The sequence below is a fragment of the Penicillium verhagenii genome (assembly GCF_028828195.1).
Source record: "Penicillium verhagenii strain IBT 33310 chromosome Unknown utg000006l_segment0_segment0, whole genome shotgun sequence".
In the NCBI taxonomy this organism is placed as follows: Eukaryota; Fungi; Ascomycota; class Eurotiomycetes; order Eurotiales; family Aspergillaceae; genus Penicillium; species Penicillium verhagenii.
In genome coordinates, this window is record NW_026643170.1 from 418,871 (window position 1) to 434,598 (window position 15,728).

At 48.3% G+C, this 15,728-nt stretch overlaps 6 protein-coding genes across 6 annotated transcripts; 2 read left to right on the forward strand and 4 right to left on the reverse strand.

The window, feature by feature from the left end:
- Positions 1-478: 478 nt before the first annotated feature.
- Positions 479-1,208, forward strand: N7466_005572 (uncharacterized protein; the record flags this gene model as incomplete). Its single annotated transcript, XM_057164969.1, has 2 exons — positions 479-869; positions 955-1,208. 2 exons carry the CDS (start codon positions 479-481, stop codon positions 1,206-1,208), a joined length of 645 nt encoding a protein of 214 aa, XP_057020568.1.
- Positions 1,209-1,330: 122 nt separating this feature from the next.
- Positions 1,331-2,297, reverse strand: N7466_005573 (putative short-chain dehydrogenase/reductase; the record flags this gene model as incomplete). Its single annotated transcript, XM_057164970.1, has 3 exons — positions 1,331-1,393; positions 1,458-2,182; positions 2,255-2,297. The coding sequence occupies 3 exons, from the start codon at positions 2,295-2,297 to the stop codon at positions 1,331-1,333; spliced, it is 831 nt and encodes a 276-aa protein (XP_057020569.1).
- Positions 2,298-3,861: 1,564 nt separating this feature from the next.
- On the reverse strand, positions 3,862-5,582 carry N7466_005574 (uncharacterized protein; the record flags this gene model as incomplete). The annotated part of the gene is made up of 2 exons (XM_057164971.1): positions 3,862-5,278; positions 5,359-5,582. The coding sequence occupies 2 exons, from the start codon at positions 5,580-5,582 to the stop codon at positions 3,862-3,864; spliced, it is 1,641 nt and encodes a 546-aa protein (XP_057020570.1).
- Positions 5,583-5,879: 297 nt separating this feature from the next.
- On the reverse strand, positions 5,880-7,933 carry N7466_005575 (putative glucan 1,4-alpha-glucosidase; the record flags this gene model as incomplete). The annotated part of the gene is made up of 3 exons (XM_057164972.1): positions 5,880-6,675; positions 6,748-7,582; positions 7,651-7,933. 3 exons carry the CDS (start codon positions 7,931-7,933, stop codon positions 5,880-5,882), a joined length of 1,914 nt encoding a protein of 637 aa, XP_057020571.1.
- A 2,408-nt stretch (positions 7,934-10,341) lies between these two features.
- On the forward strand, positions 10,342-11,823 carry N7466_005576 (uncharacterized protein; the record flags this gene model as incomplete). The annotated part of the gene is made up of 1 exon (XM_057164973.1): positions 10,342-11,823. One exon carries the CDS (start codon positions 10,342-10,344, stop codon positions 11,821-11,823), a length of 1,482 nt encoding a protein of 493 aa, XP_057020572.1.
- A 497-nt stretch (positions 11,824-12,320) lies between these two features.
- fbx15 (F-box domain protein) lies at positions 12,321-14,296 on the reverse strand (the record flags this gene model as incomplete). Its single annotated transcript, XM_057164974.1, has 2 exons — positions 12,321-14,072; positions 14,141-14,296. 2 exons carry the CDS (start codon positions 14,294-14,296, stop codon positions 12,321-12,323), a joined length of 1,908 nt encoding a protein of 635 aa, XP_057020573.1.
- Positions 14,297-15,728: the final 1,432 nt, after the last annotated feature.

Here is a 15,728-nt window from a genome sequence, read left to right on the forward strand (position 1 = left end):
TTGATTGGAAGGATTCAAAACGATTCAAATGTTGGGGGCGCATCGGGTTTGGAGCAATACGACTCTACTGAATATCGGCTTTATGTCGGGATTAGCTTCTTCAGGAAAGTGGTAGATTCGTTTTCGTTTAGATGTTTGAACCGCCCAGTTAACGCCCCTTTCATCAATGTTTCTTCACGGGAAATTTACCCTTCTGCACACATTTAGCCTCTCGGGGCTTGGGTCTACTTTTGATGACCGGGTGCTACAGAGAAAATGAAGGGGAAACATGAAAACCATCGCGTTACTGGTGGATTAGTACGGACACAGGTAACAGGATTAACTATGCGGACGCCTAGAAGTGGCCTCATTCTCTCACTTTTCTACGACAATTGGGAATCAAGATGCCTATTTTGCCTCGTCATTTAAAAGCCAACGACAAAGCCCAATTTCTTAAGCAATTTCATCTTGAATACTGATTTTGAGCGCTTCCAGAACAATGACTTTCAGCTACGCCGTCTACCCCGTGATTTCAAGTGACCTCCCCGCGCTTGGAAACTTTATTCACGCCGCCAAACTCGCCCTCAGCATCAACCGTGTCATTTTCCTTAATTGGCCAAATGAGAAACTTCAAAGTTCCCTCTACTCCCACGCCGTCCGCACCGGATACGAGAATCCTGCAGCTGAGTGTTTCAAGGCGGTCGACATTGAAACCGGGGAGATAATTGGGTACATTGTACTCTCGCGTAGAACGCCCGAGTCAAAAGACACGATTTCACAAGGCGACGTCGAGCAGAGTGTTCCTGAAGGATTAAACCCCCCGTTATTCGCTGAGGTTACCAATGCGACGAAACAGATCGCAGAGGAGGTCAGCGACAAACATCCCCTCGGTGAGACTCGTTGATTCGTTTTTTTTTTTTTCTTGCAGTTTTTTATTCGAGTGTATTCTAATCATTTGATGCATCGTGAGTTTAGATGTGGTTTACATCTGTGTGAAACCTGCTTTTCAGAGACGTGGAGTTGGCTCAACTCTAGTCCAGCTGGGAGTTGATCGGGCCAAGGCTGAAGATCGTTCCCTGGTTGTCTGTGCAGAAGCACCTTCTATTCCATTTTTCGAGAAGCTTGGCTTCAAGGAGACCATACATGTTGATATGGATTTGCGGAAATACGCGCCTGCTAACAGTGGATTTGGGATTTTCCGTCTGGCTGGGATGCTTTGGCACTCTTGAACGTTGGGAATCAAGCACTAGTGCTTGAATCGAAATGTCATAATCTACGGCACCCCAGACCTCTGTCGCTGTATATATTTGTTTATCTTCAGGGCCAAGTTAGTGTGGCTGAGTTGTTGACATTATCGAACCGTAAATCCTCCATCGACCCGAATATCTGCCCCATTGATCATTCCGCTGGAATCCTAACAAACGTTCAAATATTAGATAGAGTAACACAGATTACCGTCGCGAAAAAAATACACTTACTTGACACAAGAAGAGAACCGAATCGGCAACCTCTTCAGGCAATGCAAATTTCCCGGTCGGAATATTCTTCAAAAACGCCTCCCTCACAGTCTGTTCACCCCAAGCCTTCTGTCCAAGTGCCGTCCAAGCCACAGTCGGAGAAACGCTATTAGAAGTAATCCCGCGCCCACCCCACTCCGAAGCCATACTCCGGGTTAGACCCAAAAGACCAGCCTTGGAAGCGCAATACGCCCCGTGCCTGTGCAGAGCGGCATGTGCCGCCTGCGAAGAAATACTCACGATCCGACCCGGTGGGGGCGGACTAGTCGAGGACTCCGCAGCTTTCGCCGCAGCAAAATATAGACGGGCAAATGCCTGCGAACAGAGTATTGGGCCGAAGATATTGGTGCTCAGATGCTTCATCGTCTCCTCGGGTGGTGTGATTTCCATATCGCTCAGAGAGACATATCCGGCCGTGTTGATCAAGATGCTGGGGAACGAGCGCTCGGCAAGCGATGAGGTTTTGGGTGATACTGTGTCCTTCTCCAGGTTGTCAAAGGCCGATTGCACGGATTCGGGGGATGTGATGTCACATTCGTATGTGCGGATGTCGTCGAAGTCCGTGCTGCTGCCGTATCCGGTCTCGAGGAGCTCGTCGCGACGGGAGGCTTCGAAAGGTGCGTATAGGATTGCGAGACGGGCTCCTTGCTGTCTTAATTTCTGGCCGATGCTGGATCCAAGACCACCTGCGAGAGGGATGTTGATGAGTATAATTGCTTTCCTGAGTCAGGGCCATCCCTTCACAGCTCCTTCCCTACCTAGGCCGCCAGGTAGAATGGCAAGACGACGGGAAAACGCCATGCTGATTTGAACAAAGACTCTGTTCTTGGTGACAGATTGTATCAAAGAACGAGATTTAGCAAGATTTACTATGTACGCTTATGGACAGCTTTTGTGATTTGAAGCTGACGACCCTCGAAGTGCGGAGAAAGACCGACGTTTCAGGTAATGATCACCATCGACAACTGACGTCACTGGGGTTGCAGTCCAGGAGACAGTTTGATTGATTTTCCAAGCCCGATTCATTGTACTTCAGGGGAAATTTGTTCGAATCACTTGAAGAACCTTGCGTTGCAAAGGTAGGGGAGTTTGAAACATGTATTTGTATACAATATCTTTTTTTAAATCTTATTTAGCCTTCCCGTTCCTGAACATCACATTTCCAACAGCTACTAGTAGACTAGTAGTACTTATGAAGAGTCTAAGATAAGACTTGGATCTTCAATTCAGAACTTCAGCTTTGGCCTAATAGACGGTACCAATCATGGGTACTTTAACACTGAAGCATTTGAAGGAATGAAATTATATCTTGTGTCTTCGTTCTAACTACTAGTACATAGTATACTATTTTCCAAAGTTCCATGGATCCATGGATCCATCATCCAGAATTTCTGATTACTTAATACCATCCCATTTTAGAATTCCGCAGTAACCCGACTAGGCAGGCGGACAGTCACGACAGATTACGTGAAACCCCGAATATTATCCAACAAGTCGTGGCGCCGCGCGGTACCCTGGAAAACATCATGGATGTGATGTCTAGAAAGGTTTTCTTCATCAACATTGCCGGTGACAAATTACGTGCTTCGATAGCAGGGATTTCTCGGTTTGCCTTCTTTTCGGATGAAGGATAGGATACACCTATAGCTACCACTTACCTGCTTCAGTGGTGCGATCGGGCCAGGCTACAAAGTCACATGGACGGCACATCTATATGCCGTAATTACAGATCGAGTACGAGACTACGGACATGGTTTGCCGTGAGTTTCCGGTCTTCAAGCAAGAAACCCAGGAGCGGGAAAGCGAAAGTGCAAGGACGCGGACAGGCCGAAGTAATCCAGCACAGACACCAGAGTGGCAAAGGGGCCAAGAGAAGATGGTAGACCCTATCCCACTCGAGTCCACATGGAAGACCTGACTCTGTTCCCGCCAAGAAAATTGACCACCGAGAACACCAAGCAGCGTAAGCTCATGTCCAGGTGAACATCAATGGTTCTCGCGGAAACCCGAACTCCCTGAGCCAGAGGACACTTTCAGCGGCAAACCGTGTCAACTACAAAAGCAAGGTTAGTAGGTATCTGTCTCCAGACGCAGCCTGGAGACAAAGACACCAAGAGAGGGAGAGAGAAAGAGGAAGGTGAAGCATGCATGTCCTTTCGCTGGTATTGTCCAGATCAAGTTCTAACGGTAATTTCTCAGAACGAGGTCTTGCTAGGCAAACCCTCGAACACCCGTCATGCCTTCTGTGGTGCCTCGTAAGGCTATACTTACCCATAATCTAAGCTAACAAGCGCTAAGCGATCGTGCTATTGCAGCTGATGCAACCTGATATTGCCACCCCGAGTTTATAGTCCAACTTGACACATCAAACTGCGGGGGGCTCGGCCAAAGGAAATTCCTTCTTCTCACGCTGGACGGAGTTGTCAGTCTCGGAGGCTGAGTCAACAGGCTCAAGGTGCTGGAACCAGTCGTTCTTCGATTTGCGCCACCACTCTGCGAGAGCGAGGATGGTGACACCACCCATTATGACGATCGCGTAGTTGAAAAGACTAGACTCCTTGTCGATTTGGTTGTTGGAATATTCCGGCGCACAGAGCACCGCAAATGCGAAGCCATTCCAGATAAAAGTGATGACAGCGGCCACCACGCCAAATCTACCCATGTCCCAAAAGCCCGGGCGGAAGGACTTTCGAGTGATGAAAGTGCGACCAATACCGACAAGACCATATGCCGCGATGGAGCCAGCTGCCGAAGTCGAGATCAGGCTGGAAAATGCCACCTGGGACGCCAGTTGCGTGCAAAGCAGAAGTGCAGCAATGCTCGAAATGAAGATTACTGCGTTGTGGGGCTGCTTTGACTTCGAAACACGAGCCAGGACAGGGCTATAAGGGAAGATCCCATCGCGAGCGACTGCAAAGACTAGTCGAGACGCCGCAACCAGCGAGATTGAAGTGTTGAGAATACCGCCAATCATCGACACAATAGTCATGACAACATGGGCGTGCGGGCCTAGCGCCAATGCGTACATGTTGGTGAATGGCTGGGGAGCGCTGGTATCATAGAAGGTCTCGATGGGTGGCATGCAGAAGAGGAACAGGATAATGATCGGAAAGCCGCAAAGAGCCGAAGCGACCGTTGCCCAGAACACACCCTTCGCAGCGGCTTTCTTGGCCGAGACCGTCTCCTCTGCAACATGACCCGATGCATCCTCACCAACCAAACAGCTGGCAGTCATGTACCATGAAAGGACCCAGTTGAGGCTTGGGGCAGTATCTCCGCCATTATAGGTCGAAGTAAACACAAACTCGGCCGATTGGAACCCATATGTTTGCGATACACCGATTGGGAGCCAGATGAAGTTGAGCAGCATATCGAAAACAATCACGATAACACCCGTACGAAACACCCATGAGTACATGCGCGATGGGAGGAAGTTCAAGCTGGTGGCAACTGCCAAGAAGAACAGCGAGAAGACCCAGGCGATAGCTCGTGCACGGACATCTGAGGTATCGTAGGGGAAGCTCGTGTCTGGGTTGAACACAACTACCTCTGATACCAAGTAGTTGGCAACACCAAAACAATCACTTGCAAGGAATGCTGTCCATGCAACTAACGTCCAAGCTGCGACCATGAAACTTATGAATCTTCCAACGCGTCCGCCACCCCAGGAACGGAATGCCCAGTAGTAGATCGACCCCGCGGCCGGGTAGCTGGAGCACGCTTCAGCAAGACAGGCGGCGGTGATGATCGAAAGAATGCTACCTGAAACCCAGGAGCTCCACCTGTAAAACAAAATCGTTAGAAAATAAATGGCTGATAGGAGGCACTAGAGCTGCTCAGATGGCTTGGCGTGGATACTTACATCGCAGCAGGACCACCTCCGCTGATTGCAATGTAATACAACAACCGAATCCCACCGATAGGATAGAGTGCAGAGAACGAGCAGGCAAAATTGTCATAGGAGCCCCATCCTCGCGCCAGAACGGCGCGGTAACCGAGCTTCAGCAATTCGCGATCATCTTCGTTTTCTAGGACGCTTGGGCAGTTCTTGGCCGCCTCTGGAGCATCAGCAGCGTCGGAAGACATGCCGTTGTGGTTATAAGCCGTTGGACGAGGTTTTCAGACCAGGAAAATTTCTTCAAAAATCCAATTTACCGGCGAGACGAGGTTGAAGAGAATTGTAGAGAAACTTTCTCAACAAAGTTTTTTGGCGTTACGAAATCACGTAATCACAATTTAACGTCTTTTAGTGACGATCTATTACTGCAAAGACACATAAGATCAATTTCACTTTTTAATTTTCAAATCCCGTATGTGACAAATAATTACATTCGATAATCTCATACAAAAAGATCATGTTGGTCATAATCTACAAAAAAATATCTAAGAACGCCACACATCGCTGATGCTAGGCTGCAGGGCGCAGCCAGTAGGCACGACGGAAACCCGGTTATCACCAGACTCCCAGGTGACCGTGCCATTGGGCTCAATCTTGTAGTACTTGTACTCGAACGGAGTGCCGGCAGTCCATAGCTCAACACTGCCGAACCACAAGTTGTCTGTCTCCGTGTACAGGCCTGCATCGAGCGCAAAGCCATCGCTAGTGTCCCAGCTGCCAAGCGCACTGACATTACCGGAGATGTAGACGTTCTCACCGTAGTAAGTGTTCTCGATCAGGTAGAAGGTGACTGGTACGACGTCCGTGGCGGGAACGCATCCAGCGCTTGAGGTTGGGAATACAGAAGTGGCAGCTTTGTAGGTTCCGGTCACGGGAGACGCGGAGCAGGTAGTGGGAACCTTGTTGGCGGTGCTCTCGCCCCAGGTGGCGGGCACGACGGATTCACGTCGTTGAACTGCGGTGAGGAAGGAGGCAAAAGACCAGGTCAGGTCGTTGGCTGATAGAGGGACGCTGGTGTTGCGGTTGTATTGCTCGGCCAGGGAGCCATTTGATGGGGTATAGGTTTGAACAAGGCTGATAAAGCCGTCGGCGTATGATCGAATATCGGAAGTGAGTGACTTGTAAGTCTGGCTGTGGGCGGAGTAAGAGCCGGTCTTTACGGATGCATCGAAGTCCTTGAAGAATGCGAGCGAAGTCTCAGTGACGTCGAGGGAGCCGATCTTGTTCCACTGGTATAAGGCATCGTACAGCAGCTCAGCCGAGGCCAGAGTAGCAAGATACCTAGCAGATCCAAGTCTGTTAGCTTGCTTTATCAACTTAAAATTTACTTGATGACAGTGGGTATCAACTCACCATGGGTTTCCACCTTGGTAGACATCTTCAGGGTAACGACCGACATTGGCAGGCGAAGTCTTTGGAATTCCGTGGTTGATCTTGTAGATCGAACGGAAAGCATCAACATAGACCTTGTGGTTTGCCAGGGCCCTTGACGAGCAAGGTTGGAAAGTCGAGTCATCACAAGATGCCTCGGGATCGAATGTGTGGATGCTTCCCAAGACGGTGTTTGCATCAATACCAGTGCGTGTGGTGTCAAGGTTGATATTGGCAGTTATGTATTCTCCATTCCAGAAGTTCTGCAAGAAGCATAGAACCTGGGGTGCCTGAGAAGAGCAAGCAGCGCACGATTTGCCAATCTTCTGGGCCAGGGCGGCACCCTGGACCAGAGCACGGTGTTGAACGGCCAACGTGAAGAAAGATGAACCGTCGGTCTCCTCCCAAAGATCAAAACCGGTCTCGTTCCAGTACTGGCCAACATATGCAAGATCGTTTGAAATGATGGGCCACATGATGTTCACCGCCTCGGATTTTTGGCCGTTCGAAAGAAGCCAGTTCGTGTATGTGATCATAGCGACTGCCCGGAGAGCCGGCCCATCCCGCTGAGGCCGACCCCAAGATCCGGTGAATGGGTTCAAATTGACCTCGAACTTGGGCTCGCCAAGTCCAGTTCCGTCCTCCAGGGTTCCAGATGGGTTGGAGACGTTCTGCAGCACCGCTTGTGCGGAGACATAGTTCCGAATGTCGGTTTCCAACTCGCCTCTCTCCAAGCCGAAATCAGAGCTGTCGCCATCGAACAGATCAATCAAGCACTTGAAAGTCAAGGCTGAGTCACGGGTCCACGTGTAAAAATCTGCAGGACAGAAATTAGAATTGCGTTCGCAAAAACTACTAGTAAGTACTAATCGCCGAAGAACTTACAGTCAGGGTTCGCAGTGTTGGGACTGGCAACAAACAAGCCCGCGGCAGTACCAGGAGCCTTGACACCCTTGTTACCCAGGTTGTCCAAGATACCCTGGTAAGATCGCAAGCCTTCCTTAGCTATGAAAGAGTTCAATGAAGTAGAAGTGGGGCTCGCAGCTGCCAGGTGCCCTCCCATGAAGACACCAGCAACACTAAGAATTGTTGACCGCATTTCCGACCACTCAAAGCTCAACACAGAGCTATTTGCCAAAAGAAACTGAGTTGTGAGCCCGAATAGCATCTTCTGCGACCTTGGAGGTACAATTTATATTCATGGATGTTGTTCATGCCTCCGCATTGCGGGGAATCGGGGATACATGATTTCAGCCCCACACAATTACCGATAATTTTCCGTTCAACATCCCGATTGACATTGCCGAGCTCCACGTTCGGGATCCATTGTTGGATGTCATAGCGCAGAAACAAGGAGTATTTCCGAGAGAAGTGAAAATGGGCAATCACTCTCATTCATTGCGATTCATGACATATGACATTTGATATATCAAATGTTACTCAAGAAAGAACGGATATGTTACCTGACGGGTTAGGTGTCATATTTGCCATGTTTGCTTAAACTCTGCAGTGCCAAGGTGGCTAAGCCTGTCATGATCGTCAACATGTCCAGGTGGCTGTGAATAGTTATGAAGACCGAGCTACAAGAATGGCCGATTGGTCAACTGGATCTCCGTACTTGAAGTTGGCGCACATCACATGGAGTTTTCTGACTATCCGGGTTAGGCTTAGTGCTCCCTGAGGTCTTTCTTTTAAGTCTGGACTCTGGACTCTGGTTTCCCCTGGTCTACTGAGATCTGTGTACAAACTACGGACAAGATCAACCTCTTGAACTTGGGAATTTGAACGCTTACTAGAAATCTCTCTTAAACTGCCGGATTGATTCTGGGACTGATCATTGGACAGAAACTTGGGTACTTTTCTGCTCCTTTGGCACGGAACGGAAATTGAAAAACTCCCGTTACCTACTACTACGCAGTACTATCTACATAGTAAGCTCCAAGGTTCTGGTGATCATGTTGGCATATACAAATTCAATTTATCATGCAAAATATATTTTCTCCCTATATGACATCTGGATGACCAGCAATGCATATCGAAACCTTGGCCACAGATGGAAAAAAAATCCCGAAGATTGGACACGTTTCCGCATGAGGCGGTGTTTTAGTTTCTTCAAATGTTAGGGTTTCACAGATTAAACGTCTTAAAAGCCTCAAGTTCAAGGCTGATCGCCAACATTTGAAACTTTCAACGTTTAATTGGGTTAAGCTGTGGGTTCTAAGGCTGATCCTTCATCCAGGTATTAACGTGTAATATCAGTTTAACCTTTGGTTCACAATCAGCACAAGGTTTCACTGAAAGAATAAGGTACCCTTACTTAGTACTAGGTACTTCATGTTCCAACGTTGAATGTATACGTAGTAGGTGATGTTTTTCAATCATGTTCATTAATCACAAGATATTTGTGTGGGCTGATACGCTTTCTCACGGATATTTGAAACATTTGATAACACGGATGCCTAGAAGACCAAGGATTTGATATGACTGGCCAGAGAAAAAGACTCATTATCAAATGCTGATTGCCCTGCAGGACTCACGGTGTCTCCCGAGGTGCAGGATTCCATCAATCGATTTTTTTTTAAGATTGAACTTGAAGATCGGTGAGAGCTTACCTTGAAGTCTCTGATTGGTATACACTACTGGTATCAATGGATTTTTATTCCTGTTTCTACTTTCTTTTTTTTTCCCTTTCTGTTGATTCTTAGTAGGAAGTTTCTGGCTTAGAATCAGATAGTATGACTTCCAGATTTACTATCACCCAAGTTCTGCACATCAATGATCTAGTTGTCTTCCACTGACTTTCTTATTTTTCACAATATAGCTTTTGTTCGCTACCGCGGATGTATGGCACACGATTCATGACCCGTATAGTATCACACAAACATTGCATAGATTTCAGGCCAAAATCCGTGGTAAATAATCGCTCATAACGTGGGAGATGCAGAAAAGTTTAAAAAACAGAGATTGATGGCTGCCTGGTCCCAGCCGTCATGCTCGGTCTGGTTTTTTTTTAATGTGGAGATTTTAAATTCAACGTATTGGATTATCCTGGACCCTTGTGGGGGTACTTTGAACTATAGACAAGAAGAAAAAAAAAAGAAAAAAAAGAAAAAGTGACTTCAATAATGCAGAGGAAAACTCATCTCAGTTGGAAGCTAGGGCAGCGGTGGCCACTTTGGGGGTCGGCTGCGGTATTTAATATCTCTTGGAATTCACCTTCCTTTCCTTTTTACTTTTTGCCCTAAATCTTTTCTTCTTTCCAAACCTCTCGTCTACTTTGTCTATTCCAAAGACTCAATCAACTCCAAATTTTCATTTCATTCAATCTCACGGCACATCGTGTCTACCTGCTACTCTGAATGGCTAATCTCCACTCTATGAACTTCCTCAACACTCCTGTGTTCTCGATCCCAAACAAACTGGCTGGGCTAGATTCACCCCGGGCCGCTCCAAAAGTGCTTCTTCCACCTTAAATACACAAAGGTGATTCAAAAGGTTGAGGTCGACAAAATCCGGGTCCTTGCACAAGAACGATACCCGCCACCTGTGTACATGTTCGCGAATTAGATACGCACAATGCGCTTCTACCGGCCAGTTTTTCAGTTGGATGTTGAGGGAGTTGCAGAGACACAGGTGGTCTCCATCTCGGGGGAGGGAAAGCGCGAAGACATCATGATGACGGCAGAGGAGGAGAATCTCATGGGCTACAAAACCAAAGCAGCTTCACGGCTTGTTGATCGCGGGCTGGACGTGCTTGTGCGAGTTGCCGGCTCTGCCCCAATCATTCTGTTCATTGTCGTGGGCCTCCTGCTGTGGGCCTTCCTTGGAATTCGTTTTGGTACTTCCGATGTCTGGGTTGCTATTATCTCTGATGTACAGGCTATCTTGTGCTATGTTTTTGACTCCTTCTTGCTGCGACAGCTTCTGCGGGAGTACACCGAGCAGTGCACGGTCATGGTCGAAATCAAGTCTCGATCCAACAGTCATAGGCGGATGTTTGCCATGGTCAAGGAAAAAATGGGACAGGAAGAAACTAGCCGCGTCGCCAATATTTGCAAAGATGAGCCCCTGCACTCACTGGACTACTCTATGTCAGACCAGAGCCTCTTCTCTCAGTGGATCATCTCTTCTGCAAAGACCTTTGGACACCTGATCACCGTTGGTATGTACTGGGTATGCATATTCATTTGGTTGGGATTTGGCCCCTCCTGTGACTGGTCACCCAGATGGCAGCTGTACATAAATGACGCGACATCTGCCCTGATGGTCCTGGTCTTTGCATTCCTGGCCTGTCTTCGTGAATGTTATGCCAACTACACTGGAACTTGCGTGAATGCAATTTTCAAACTAGATGCGAGCCTCGAGCAAGAACTTCGCCGTCTTACGCACGATACCCTTCCAAACACCACCGAGGTCATCGAGCGGCCGAAAGAAGGCTATCTGCAGGTCGTTGTCTACTACTACGCTGATATTATCGGAACCCTGGCTGGCATTATCATTCTCGTGTTGGTCATCGTTGCCTGGGCCGCCGTTGGTCCGGTATTCAAGTTCAATAACACCTGGTGGTTGCTCATTGGTACCTATGCGGGTCTGATTGGCCTGTTTGACAGCTTCATTCTTCGCAACGTCCAAGGCAAAGTGCATGAATACCTCAGCAGGCAGATTCGAGTTCTGGAGCAAGGCGATGAGCCGATGTTCGCCGCCCTCACCATGCCGATCCCCTCAGCTCATGACCTTGAGCGCCCGTCCTTAACCCGCCGTGTGTCTCGCAAACTCGACTCGATCAGCTCTCATCTTCTCATGGTAGGAGCAGGTCTTCTCCTTACCATCGGCTGTATCGTAGCCTCAAGCGCATTGCACTGGAGTTTGACCGGGCAATTGATTTCTAATGTTCCTCCCAGCATCATCGAGACTTTCTTCATGCTCATCTTGATCACTGGTCAAAATGACGCCGAATCAAAAGCTCGTGTCGATCTGACAAACATTTACTACCGCCGACAGCGGCTTTTGTCGTTTGTCAAGCATGCACGGGGAATTTGCCTGGCGAAATCCACTTGAAGCAGAGGTGGTCGCACAGTAACTGAGATCTAAGGAGCTTGGTGGCCGCATAGTAATGGAGATTTATTGGGCTTGTTTGGTGAACCCTTTTGACCCTGGTCAGTAATGAGTGTTGATCTTGCAACCCCTTTGGTTCCATTATAGCTGGCATGAGTTCAGCTGTTTTCTCCCCTTCAAAAAGTGTCTGCGTTTATCCCTTTTTCTGTGTTTGTGATTTTTGTTCATTTTTATCTTAACTTCCAGTCTCGATAGTTTTCAGTTTATCCCAATGTCAGAGTTCATTTGCCGCGTATGAAGCATTTTGGTATGTGTAGTAGTAACTTAGTATATGATAGGTAGAGCCGGGTTTTTCTGAAATTCTCTGTATTTGATAGCCTGAAAAGCTAAATTATGCTGTGTTAATAATAACTATCAATCGGTAAAAGTTCCTATCATTTATTGACCATGCTCAACGGCATAGCATAGCAACGGTCGACGCAATAGCGACTCGAGACCCCTCATCGTAACCAGTATCCCCATTTAATAGCCTCATAAAGAGGCGCCATCTCCCTAAACAGGGACGCATTCGATTTTCCCCCCTCCATTCTTTCAATGGGGAATATTTTATCCGGAACAACCGGCGCTTCCATGCTACGAATAGACGAGAGCGTGGAAAAGTGAATCTGCGGATCAAAACTTATCAAGATCAAGGCCTGGTGACCTGTCGGTAAGCCCGCGCACCTCACCGAGTAAATAAGCGAGCGTTCATCCGAGATCGCGTGCACAGTGCTAATCCGCGCGTCGGGACAAAGCAGGCGCCTGAGTTCAGCCGGCGCGTCATCTGGAGGCCACATGTGCACGCCACGCGAGACGAAGCGCTCTTCCGAGCCTTCGACCGGTGTGCCATCTTTATTGTATTGTGTGGGACCGAGGAGGAGGCCTGCGGGTCCTTCTGCGCCATCTTCGTCGATGGGACATTTGCGTTTTCGAGAAACGGTGCGGAGGCGGAGGCGGTCTTGGGATCGGAAGCCGTCTGATTGGAGGGCTGGGTCGTTGACGAGGTCGATGAAGGTTGAGGCGGCGAGATTGTAGCTGCGGTGCTTTGTTCGCGCGGCGATATATTCTTGTCTTTTTGTTTGGTCGTGGGTGGATTCGTATTCGGCGTGGTAGTCGCGGCGTAGGCGCTTTTCGGGTCGGTGGTCGTGGAGGTTACGGATGGACTCTTGACATTTGAGCGAGTCGACTGTTTCCGAGTCCGAATCATCTGATGGGATCGGATCGTTTGTTATTATTGAAGGTATCTTGTCGCCTTCGCCGTACTCGGCGAGGCATTCTTCTGGTGTTTTGAGGGCTTGGGTATAGTAGGTGCGATGGTTTTCACTCTTTCCATCGGGCCACTCGCGGCGGCATTCTAAGATGACTGGTCGGCCAGTGACCTCGTCGGTACATATGGATAGATCGGTCCACATCTCGTTAATAGGGCCTTCGCAATGCTGGCGACGCCACAGATGTCCATGCCACTCACGACGACTGTGGCGCGGGCTGTAGCAGAACCAATGATAAAACGAGGAGTATCTTTCATTCTCCTCGGAGGCGACCTGGGTGGATACTGCGTAAAGATGCTCGTTGTACATCTCAAAACAAAGGGATTGACCAAGATCGCCATCAACGACTTGAGGAAGGGTAAAGTTGAAAATAATGGCGGAAACTATATCCACCCTGTGGATGGACCACGCGCCATTTGAGCCACCCACCGCAGTAAATATGCCGTACCAAATATAGGTGCGGTTGTGCCGGACAAAGACCCGAGCCCCTGCAGGAATCCGCTTTTTGAAAAGCAGGCGTCCCTTGCGGGGGTTATGTAGACGAGGCGCCATGTCAATCGCCACCAGCAAGTCGTCTTGATCATCCCCGGCCTCGAACCGAAATACGAGGATGCCATCTGCATATCGCAGCAACGATACCCGATCCACTGCATCCGCGCCCAGCGATTCCGAACATAGGCGGCGAAGAACGGCTAATAAATTTAGAACACGTTCCTGCTTACCCCCAGCATGCACATCCAGCAGACGAACCTCCTGTTCCACTCTGTAGCACAGGGTCCCTTGATTGTAGAGAAAGTCGGCCCCATAGGCTAGACATGAAACGGAATATGGGGCAGCTGTAGCGACCGCTTCATGGATGTCAAACCGATGCCCAACCGCCTTGCAGAAGGTATATCCGGCCTGACCTAAGGCCGATTGTCCTTCTTTGCTGAATAGGAGCGCGTTCTTTGTAGGGTCAGCCTTGGTTCCCCCTCCTCTTTGGGCTGGGTGAGAAATAATTTGCATTTTCTTACCTCTACTGTCTTACGTGCAATTAAGTCACTCTGAGCGAGATCATGAAGAGCACGGTTGGTACGACTCAGATTAACAAAGTCGCGGTCATCCAAAGAAGTTGCGATTTCATAAAAAATGTCAAATGGAAGGGAGTCCAGACTCCTCGCAGCCGGCATGGCTGTTGTAATTGGGGGATAAATTAAAATGAAGGGAAAGAGGCACGTTTTGGCTTTCAACATGAAGACATGGTGAAAGTAAGATTGAAATTGAGAATCATAAAGGGAGGAAAGTATGGGGCTCAAATGGGAATGACCGGTGGGACTTTTATCATTTAATGGGAGACTAAGTTTGCTATGGAGAGATTTGAGCCTCAATCCCAGGAGTTGGCCTGAGAGTTCGGGGGCAAAAAACAAAAACCACATAAATGCCAAATGGCTTGTGAGCACAGCCCCCAGCACAGCGATCGGCACTTCTACACCATTTCTCTTTCGGGGATACTCATTTGACCGAACTGGAATTTCAAACGTGTCGGTCAATTTAAATTTCATTTGAGGTAATTTATCCTGGTCATCCACTGGCAAGAATTCTCGGATTCCATGGAATTTCAGTGAGGCTCAACTGGTTATGGGCCCCTTTGTGATTGGATTGTTGGAGGCGGGCGATTTAGAGGCCAATGGAAAGCCACTAATCTTGGAAAGGGGGCGCTAGAATACGAGTTATTTGGGAATCCGCTGTAGTAGCATTCTTACTCGTCCCGAAGCATATTTTCCATGCGGCTCTGTTCATCACCCAAAGTTCCAGTTCCAAGCTTCACTTCCTACACACCGTATCTCTGTATGATCGTCATGTATGCAGGTGTGTGGAGCCTCCATAGTCCACACCACATAACATGCAAGAACCTGAAGAGTCTTGACTTGCGATATTACTTTTACTTGATTTCAAAGTTTTTCGGCTTGGACGCTGTGGCCTCTGCTTGGAAATGAATTCGGACTCGGATAAGGTAGTGTGACTCCGTGTAAGTGCAACCCCGCAGTTTAGTCTCTTCATGTGTTCGTAATGCGATGTGCAGCCTTGCTTATATGATAATATGAGAGGTATTTTCGCGTCAGAGATAGCCTGGATCGGGTAAAAGTTACAGTTGAGACTAGAGACATGAAACGAGAGGCAATTGTCATGATCAGAGAGAAGTCTCGGACTCTCAAGAGATCCAGAAACATCCGAGGCTATTTTTAGCGACGTAATCTTTTGACACCTCAAGAGTCAGGCAGACTGATGACTTATCAGTGATCACAGGGTCTGACATAACTAGTAAGATTTTGTTGAATGGACTAGACTGCATCTGGTGATTACTCTTCCAATGTTTGCTTCTTGATTTATGAATTCAGGTGTATGATTCATGCAACTTCGATATCTGGAGATGTAGATCACGTTCTTTGTTTCTATACTAGTAGACTTCCGCTAGCCACACGCTAAAAGAGACTATGTCTTTTTTTGTAGTGAGGGTCAGGTGACCTTGGGGACGCTGATATCATTGCCAAGAAGCCAAGCAAAACGGAGTCGCATAAACATTGTTGCCTGCAGAGAGAACTCGTAGGGCTGAATTGTTTC